This window comes from Frieseomelitta varia, unplaced genomic scaffold (genome assembly GCF_011392965.1).
Source record: "Frieseomelitta varia isolate USP_RPSP 00005682 unplaced genomic scaffold, Fvar_1.2 scaffold_252, whole genome shotgun sequence".
Classification (NCBI taxonomy): Eukaryota; Metazoa; Arthropoda; class Insecta; order Hymenoptera; family Apidae; genus Frieseomelitta; species Frieseomelitta varia.
The window spans coordinates 80,410-90,003 of record NW_025109982.1 but is presented as its reverse complement, the minus strand read 5'-3'; the positions used below and the strand labels follow the sequence as shown (position 1 = coordinate 90,003).

The window sequence follows — 9,594 nt, the reverse complement described above, 5'->3', positions numbered from 1 at the left end:
TTTCATTTATAGAAATTATTCGTCATTTAACTTCCATTATGTAATCTTCATTAAATTATTAGTAATTGTATATTTTGTGATGTTGATAATATTTTTATATAAACAACTAAAATTAATTACGGAGTTATTATTTATTTATAGTATTGTGATATAAATATAAATTATCATAATCACTATATCTCTGTAGCGACCGTTACATCTCCAAAATTTACAGTAACGCCATCTACACAATCGTTCTGTCGAAAAGTACGATTCCTGTAAATCGACATTGCAAATTGTAAATTAATATTTTATTTATTACTATGGAAATGTTATTACCATGATTACTTGTTGATAGATATATATATATAAAGACTCCATTTTAGAATTAGTTATTCATTCCTTAGTTAACATTTGTTAAAAACAGTTATCTATTTTTGCTATAAACTTCATTGTTATATAATTTATTATAATTTATTAAAAGTTATTAAAGTTACAAAGTTCTTCTTTATTTGTAGTATTATAATATTATCATTATATTATTATATTATATATTATTATAATATTATCATTAATCACTACATCTCTGTAGCGACCGCTACCTCCGTGCAACTTGAAACAGCACCACTTACATCCGCTAAAATCTTCCGTCGCAAAGAGAGTTTTCAATAGAACAGACAGCGACATCTTTTTTGTAAAAGAAATAAAAAACCCGGAAAAACAGGAAAAATGCGGGAAAAGTTTTCCCCCTCTTCGCAAGCCAAGGATATAAAACCTGGTTGCGAAGAGGAAAAAGGCCTCCTTCTACTGCTTCTACTACTACTTCTATTACTACTACTACTACTACTACTACTACGTTTACTATCTTCGCTACTACGGATAAGAACCATTCTGTACGAAATTTGTAAGCGCACATTTGTGATAATAAACCAAAGACTAAATCTAAACTGTAAAAAGAATTACTTGTATATTTTTGTACGCGAACCTATAGCAGAATCCAGGTTCCTACCTCTCTGTAGTGATTATAATGACAATTTAATTAATAATACAATACTACAAATATAAATAAGAAGAACTCCGCAACTTTAGTAACTTTTTATACATTATAATAAATAATATTTAAATAACAATGATATATTAAATAAAGTTTATAACGCAAATAGATAATTGTTTTCTATGAATGTTAATTAAGGAATGAATAACAAATTATAAAATAGGGTCTATGTATACATCTCTATCAATAAGTAAACATGGTAATAACATCTCCATAGTAATAATAAAAATAAAATAACAATTTATAAATATTCTTATATTAAGAGTGTTTATATACAATTGGCGATGTCGGTTTACAGAAAACTCACTTTTCGGCGGAACGATTGTTTTAATGTAGATGGCGTTGATGTTAATTTTGAAGAGGTAACGATCGTTACATCTCATTAAATAGTTCCAGATAATTTTATTAGATGGCAGCACCAAGTTATTGCCGCATTTTCACTGCACATTTAAAAAATGTAATATAAAATTCTACATTTGATTTGCAATTATGAAATATCTTATTTATATTTCACTTGTAATTGTATAAAGAAAAATTTTTGGAAATTTTATTTCCAGCCATTGTTGTATTGAATTAATAACGTAAATGACGCATATAACACGAAAATGACAAGCGTATCGAGTGGTTTATTTTGTCCTTGGCCAATGGTCATGTCTAACCGTCAAATCTATTGTTATACAGTCTTGTTTGTGTGTGACATTTTCAGCCAATGCACGTATCATTACATTGGATCTATCAGAAATAGCCAATCCTAGTTGGCTTCTTATAAAGTAGTAGTGTTTAGTAACTGGAGGCATGAGTCATGAGACAAGTTACGACGCGCGCTATAGTGCGTATTATATTCACGCGAATAAATTGTGATCAGTGATCATTTCTGTAGAACTATATACATTTCTCACAGTGTAAACTGTTTTCAAAGTGGAATCATGTGTTCAACAAAAAATGAAATCATAAACGATAGTATAAAGTACAGTAATGATGTCGGAGATGCGTTTGGATGTTCGAGGTATGACTTGGAGGATCAAGCATGCATAATAAATATAAAATGTATCCTAATACTATTACTTTGATGTATTCTTGCTGTTTCCCATATTGTATATTGATACACGTTATTTACTTGCATGAAACTTTGAATTTTGTTATATATTTATGTTTAAAATTAATTAGAAAGTTTTATTTTACTCCAATTTTTATTCTTTGCATTGTAATATAATGTTAATACAGTGAAGGATTTAATGACATATTCCTAAAACAATAAAAATCATACAATTACAGGTTTCTGGTAGTTAATGTTCCATAAATTGGTTACCATTTTTTTGAATGAACCCAAACATCAGGCATGCCTTTTTTTTTATTTTCCAGAAACAGCGTCAGTCCTCTCATGGGCCCTTTACAAACGGCACCCACAGACCGCTATGCCACACATTACAACATGAATCATGCAAAACGTGGATTAGCTATTATTTTTAATCACGAATTTTTCACTATTACACATCTTAGACCAAGATGTGGAACAAATGTAGATTGTGAAAATCTTGTCAGTACATTGAAAAATCTTGGTTTTGAAGTAAATGATTTTCATAACTACACATATAGAGATATAGTGAAAAATTTAGAAAGAGGTACTTAGTTGATGTTACCCTTCCATAATTTTTGTACTTATTTTCTAATCATGAGAAAAGTATCTTTTCTTTGAGTTCCGCATGATAATATATAAATGAAGACATATTGAATATATTTCTCAATATCATATCTTTTTCTTTACAGTTGCTGGCATGGATCATTCTCAACATGACTGCTTAGTTATAGCTATATTGAGCCACGGAGATTTAGGAATGCTTTATGCTCATGATACTTCATACAAGAATGATTCCATTTGGTCTTACTTTACAGCTGATAAATGTCCTACACTTGCTGGAAAACCAAAACTATTTTTTATACAAGCTTGCCAAGGAGATAAATTAGATTCTGGAACAACATTAAAAGAACGTACAGAAACAGATGGTCAACCAACTTCAACATTCCGTATACCAAGTCAAGCAGACATTTTAGTTGCTTATTCCACAATACCAGGTAAATATAAGTTCAAAATGAAGTTTATTTTAAATTTATACTATTAAATATACATATGATTTATTTAACTGTTATAAATATAAAGATACTCAGAATGTTGGATGATTTCACTTTTATTATAATTTATCAAAACGTGCTATATACTGAAAAATTTAGGAAAAATTTATTTTAAGATTTTTAAAAGAAATTATATTTCTTTCGTACAATAACATTTTTGAATTACATTCACAAGGAGAATTTTTTTAAAATTAATTTTGTGTTTATAAAATTTAATTTAAAAAAAATATTATTTATATACACAGGTTATTATTCTTGGAGAAATACTACTCGCGGTTCTTGGTTTATACAAGCATTGTGCATAGAATTACGAAACAACGGTACTCGTTATGATTTATTAACTTTGCTCACGTTTGTTTGTCAACGAGTTGCTGTTGATTTCGAATCAAATACTCCTGATAATATCACAATGCATCAACAGAAACAAATTCCGTGTATTACATCAATGTTAACTCGTTTGGTAAAGTTTACACCTCCCAAAAATGGAATTGTATAGTCGTTTTATACATGAGAGATTTATGAAGTATGATATAATATGAAATACATATATATATATATATATTATATATATACATTATATATCTTTGTAGTATTAATCGTATTATTAGGAATTCAAAAATATTTTACCTAATATGTTACATCAAGTAAAAATTACTTAACTAAAATATTATCTTTGATAACAATCATTGTTAATAACAATGTGATTAATATAATAAAGATATACAATGTATCAGACAAAATATAGCAATACAAAGTAGATTTTATGCTACATACAAATTTTTGTACTGCCTAAATCTTGCAAATCTTATATGTTTTGTAAGATTAATATTTATAATAGAATTTTATAATGATAAGATTATAAACTATAATTTTTAACAGTTTTTAAACCATTTGAAAGCTGCATAGAATGGATGTAATAGTGATCAAGCAAAAATTGAATACAATATATTCAAAACCATTATAAATGAAATATATAATAAGTACAAATTAAAAGTGAAATTAAGATAGCTGTGTTAGAAAATAGTTAAAATTGATTGCCTTTGCTGCTTTATAAACAAAATTTTATAAGTGATTTATATATTACCTGTACAATTTCGACATTATATTTTGAAAAAAAGTATTTTGTAACCATTGTAATGCAAAACAACTTAAAAAATTTATATATTTACTGCCTGCTATATTGTACAAAAGTCAGAAGGACAAACTCTGTGTCTTTTCATAACAAGCAATAGTCTATCTTATATAAAAAAAAAAAAAAAAAAAAAGTGAAATATTTTTAACTTAGGAATATATAAGTAAATATAACTTGCCTAATTGAAGTAATTGTGATTATATAAGGTGCAATTACAACGAATATTATCTAGTGTTAAGAGAATAAATATGAAATAAGCAAGGCAATTTGCATATACTTTTGGAATTGCTAATACAAAGTGTTATGTTGCTTCATAGTTTGAAAATGGCATTATTAAATAAAGTAGATAAGAATTCAACGAAAAATATTAATATTACGGCAAAATTGCTATATTTGTAATTGAAATGGCATTATTATGATCTATAAAAACTTCTAAAAACGTGATATAACAGTCTTTCATAAAAAAAAAAAGTAATTTTAAAATACTGATTAATACAATTTATTGTCGCTTTGGGTGGTTTGATCACTATATTTTCATTGGTGTGTTTATGTATGTGTTTATACGAAATATAAGTAGTTTATACGAAATATTTTTCTTAAAAAAATATTATTAATCTTTACAGTACACTCATTGTTCCTTATTGTAATAATTTTTAGTATAATCTTTCAATATACTAATATATTATATATAATAAAGTAGTTGCTCAACAAGATGATGTTACAAATAAGATAATGTTACGGAACTACTTACAATATTTATTGTACTGTAAATTGTGATAAGGATGCTTTATGATACAATTTTTATGTACTTTTACTGCCATTCTATAATCGAAAGTTTTTTACTTATACTATAGTTTTTGTAAGTCTTTCATATATATTGTAATACGTATATTTGCCAAACTTTTATGTACTCTTACGTACCATAAATTTGTATGCAAATGTACAATATATAATAAAGTTTAAGTAAAAAAGAAATGGTGTTTAATATCAAACTAAAAATATGTAGTTTAAAAATATGCATCATAAAATATAATTTAAACGCAAATTAAATGTACATTATATCATAAACAATGAAGAAAATATTTATATTGATATATTTTATGAACAAATGTACGTATACAGGTATTTACACAAATCGATCACATTATAAAAGTAAACATTGCTAACACTTTTTTTGTTATATCAGATAAATATAAAAAATTCGTTGTTAAAATATTTTGTCTGGATACAATTTTAAATATATTCTTTAATTGTGGTCCCATATTGTTATCTGTATAATTGAAAATATTATTTTCATGCTACTTGTCCAGGAATGTTAATTACTGTTATCTTATTTGTAAAACGTTGAGATCGCTCTGGAGCTGTATATGGACGATTATTTTTTAATCTAATTGCTATATTATTTGAATATGTATCCAGTGCTATTGGATTTAATATTGGTGGAAGTGTCTGAATATTTTTTTGAGATTCTAATGCTTTTGGCGCAAATTTAACAGATTGTGATGTATCATTAATTTCAATAACAGATTCCTCAGTAGTAAGTGGTGCAGTCTTATTTCTACATGTAAACATTTTCTTTAGCTTTTTTCCATTTGTTACTATACCTGTAAATATAGTATATAAATATATTATATTGTTTACATTTTACATTTCAACATTACATACCATTTTGTGAGACACTTGGTGTTTGAGTACTTTCCTAAAATAATAATAAATAAAATAAAAACACATTAATTAATATAGATTTAATAGTTATAATTACCTTTTTTAAAACTAATTCTTTGATTGGCTTAAAGGGATTTGAATGGATTGATAGCTTTGATGGTGAATCTAATGCTATACTTTGTACTTCAATATTTCTTTCACCTTGAACATTTTGATTTTTAACTTTATTATTTAAGGCTGTATAGTTTTTCACTATTATATCTAGCAGCCATCTATATAATTTATTTATGTTTAATAAAAACTAAACATCTTTATAATCAACATAGAGTAAAAAGTTAATGACATACTTGTATCCATTTTTAATACCTATGGTATTATCCTTTGACTGATCTTCTTTCCAAGTACAAGAACATATTTCTACTCTTGTAGGACATTTCATAGTATTCACAGCATGTTCTATATCCAAATTTTCAACAAGATCTAATTCATCAATAGCCCCATTTATATCTTGTTTGTTTGCAAGCCTGATATGAAGTATTATAATGAAGTATATACTTGTACAAAATTTTCTTATGTTAAGTATATATTATGTACATGTATCTTTTGTGTACTTAAGTGGTGCATATTATATCTACAAATAGTACTCTGTGCATGAGCAACAATGCAAATATAAGCAATACGTTTAATTTTCTTACAACAACAATGGTTTCCCCGAAATATATTCATGTGAAATTAATTCACCAAATACCACTTTATTTTCTGTAAGGCGGGAAATATCACTAGCATCCACTACATATATAAGGCCGTGTATCTAAAAGATAGAAAATGAAATGACAAATTTCAAATATTAAGAATAAAAATCAAGGGATTATCTTGGTTTTAATTAAGATGCTAGTTAACAAAAATATTACTTACACCATTATAATATTTTAGCCATAAGGATCTGATTTGAGAGCTACCACCAATATCATAAATTTTTACAGTGTATGATTTATACTTTAAAGATACTACATGAAATCCCATTGTAGGTAATGTAGTTTTATCTGAATCTAATAAAAGAAATGATATACTATTTAACTAATTTAAAAAAAGCACGACTATGCATATATAATGTGATGTTGCAATAAATACAATAAAAATTTACAAAGTCAACTACAACTGTCAGTAAAAATAAAATAAATATTTTTTTAAATAAAATATATGTACCTCCACTGATGCAGTTCAAAACCGAAGTTTTTCCTGCATTATCAAGACCCACAATAAGCAAAATAATAGTCCTAAAAATCATATGATTATTAAATATATATTTTCCCAATATAAGTATCCTAATACATTAATTCATTACTTTTCGGAGCATTTCTTCTTTTGTAACCTTTGTAGCATACTTCGTATACAATTGCCCATTATAATAAATCTATTTTATATTGTATTTGGAGATCAATTTATGTCATGTTGTATTGTACATTTCTATATTTAAGAAATACACTTAAACGTAATAACAATAATCATTAACAATCATTGCACGTCAAACGCACTAATTAATTACACATGTATAGTTTCGTCAATGTAACGAATGCAACTTCATATAATCCAATGTCATCAAAAATATAAATATTGTTATAAATTCAATTACAATTAACTGATTAATTATAAATGACAATTCGTATATTTTTTACGAACACACATATAAAATACTGCTAAATGATGAAATATCATTCAACGTGGTAATATTCATTGTGTAAAAAAATTAAATTAACATAAAGGCGAATATATTCAACTATAACTTATATTGAAGATATAAATGAATTTTTTAAATTAATATTTTCAATCACTTTAAATCAACATTTTTTAATATTATACCTATTGATCTATTTCTTCCTCCAGTCTCTTTCTACGTTCCTTTTATACTTCGTGATATTTCATGTTTCTTTTTTTTCTAATCACTTATTTAAAAATGTAAAAATACGAAAAGTATCTTCGAAAGTATATAAAAAAGAAATTCAATCTTGAACGGCAAATAGAATATATTTAATAAATGATTAATTTAAAAATCTTATTATTTAATTTATAATTCATTTCTTGTTATAACACAGTACATATTTTGAAAACGAAATAATTATACTTCACTTACTACGTAAATTCAGAAGACACATTTCACATATGTAATTATAAGTAATACATATATTGATTGCATTTAAGTTAATTATAAAATACATTATCCTAATAATCATGGATAAAAATTATTTTTCGTCAACTAAAGTTGGTTTTATTGGTGGTGGAAATATGGCAAGTGCTATTGGTGCAGGTTTAATTCATAAAGGTAAAAGAATTTTATAGTACTAATTACAAGATTAATAGTTTACAATTAATTACAATTATTTTGGAATAATGCAACTCATTTTTTGTTATAGGTATTTTAAATCCAAACAATGTATGGGTTTCTGCTCGTACAACTAAAACTCTAGGATTTTGGAACGACTTAGGTGCTCATGCTACTTTGAAAAATGGAGAAGTAGTGGATAATTGTGAAATTATATTTTTAGCAATGAAGCCTCATATGCTCGATGATGCACTTGAGTGCACTAAAGAGACAATGACAGTCAAAGCTGTACATAAACTGTTTGTTTCAGTTCTTGCAGCAGTTACATTAGAATCTTTAGCTAATGTAAAATTATTAGTATAAAAAAATATAAACAACTATATTATTTATAGAAACAAATTATAAAGTTGATTTGATATTTTCAGAAACTTAAGTCTATTGTCACACATCCTAGAATAATTAGATGTATGCCCAATACTCCAATGATGGTTGGAGAAGGAATAACAGGTAAAAGGAGACTTTAATGTATATGAATAATAAGTATAATTATTTGTATTTTTATAATTTTATGTTGTGTCTAGTGTTTTGTTCTATGAATGCAACAAATCAAGATGAAACTATGATAGAAACATTATTGTCATATGTTGGAGTAACTGAAAATGTTCCTGAGTCTCTTATAAATGCTATTAGTGGTCTTTCAGGATCTGGTCCTGCTTATGTAAATATGTGTTTAATATTATATATTTACTTATTTTTTAAAGACAAACATTAAGATTACACAAGATTTTTAGGCATATCTTGTTATAGAAGCATTAGCAGATGGTGCTGTAAAAATGGGTGTTCCAAGACCTATGGCGACAAAATTTGCAGCTCAAGTATTAGTTGGAGCTGGTAAAATGGTGTTAGAAACAGGCAGACATCCTGGTCAATTAAAAGATGAAGTATGCTCTCCAGGAGGTACAACTATTACAGGAGTTCATGCTATGGAATGTGGACAAGTCAGGTAAAATGCATAAAATTATATATGTTAATTTAATATATAACGCCATCAATTATATTTATAGAGCTTCTATGATAAATGCAGTTGAAGCTGCAGTAAAGAGATCAAACGAAATGGCGTCTACAATAAAATGAAATTCAACATAAAAATGTATAAAATATCATGGAAATGTAATGATAAAATCACATTATTTGTAATGTAATATTCTTATTTTTATGAATTTATGAATTCCTAAAGTATTTATTGTTAAAAGTACTTAAGATACAAAAAAATACAAATAAATTAAAAATATAATGCAAGGTAATATTCAAGTA

At 26.1% G+C, this 9,594-nt stretch overlaps 3 protein-coding genes across 4 annotated transcripts; 2 read left to right on the top strand and 1 right to left on the bottom strand.

Annotated features, from left to right (window-relative positions):
* Positions 1 to 1,819: 1,819 nt before the first annotated feature.
* LOC122528568 (caspase-1-like) lies at positions 1,820 to 3,731 on the top strand. The gene is made up of 4 exons (XM_043653846.1): positions 1,820 to 2,039; positions 2,396 to 2,655; positions 2,801 to 3,106; positions 3,409 to 3,731. Exons 1-4 carry the CDS (start codon positions 1,960 to 1,962, stop codon positions 3,657 to 3,659), a joined length of 897 nt encoding a protein of 298 aa, XP_043509781.1. The 5' UTR covers positions 1,820 to 1,959; the 3' UTR covers positions 3,660 to 3,731.
* Positions 3,732 to 5,030: 1,299 nt separating this feature from the next.
* LOC122528565 (ADP-ribosylation factor-like protein 13B) lies at positions 5,031 to 7,871 on the bottom strand. Of its 2 annotated transcripts, none has more exons than XM_043653841.1 (8): positions 7,821 to 7,871; positions 7,167 to 7,237; positions 6,876 to 7,009; positions 6,656 to 6,771; positions 6,308 to 6,484; positions 6,058 to 6,232; positions 5,961 to 5,994; positions 5,031 to 5,899 (listed from the first exon to the last, which is right to left on the bottom strand). In XM_043653841.1, exons 3-8 carry the CDS (start codon positions 6,981 to 6,983, stop codon positions 5,589 to 5,591), a joined length of 921 nt encoding a protein of 306 aa, XP_043509776.1. In that variant the 5' UTR covers positions 6,984 to 7,009; positions 7,167 to 7,237; positions 7,821 to 7,871; the 3' UTR covers positions 5,031 to 5,588. The 2 variants fall into 2 exon arrangements, with proteins under 2 accessions (XP_043509776.1, XP_043509775.1); XM_043653840.1 differs by lacking the exon at positions 7,821 to 7,871 and adding an exon at positions 7,306 to 7,666.
* Positions 7,872 to 8,025: 154 nt separating this feature from the next.
* Positions 8,026 to 9,423, top strand: LOC122528570 (pyrroline-5-carboxylate reductase 2). The gene is made up of 6 exons (XM_043653847.1): positions 8,026 to 8,280; positions 8,372 to 8,625; positions 8,706 to 8,787; positions 8,862 to 8,998; positions 9,072 to 9,283; positions 9,345 to 9,423. Exons 1-6 carry the CDS (start codon positions 8,190 to 8,192, stop codon positions 9,412 to 9,414), a joined length of 846 nt encoding a protein of 281 aa, XP_043509782.1. The 5' UTR covers positions 8,026 to 8,189; the 3' UTR covers positions 9,415 to 9,423.
* The last annotated feature ends 171 nt before the right edge of the window (positions 9,424 to 9,594 follow it).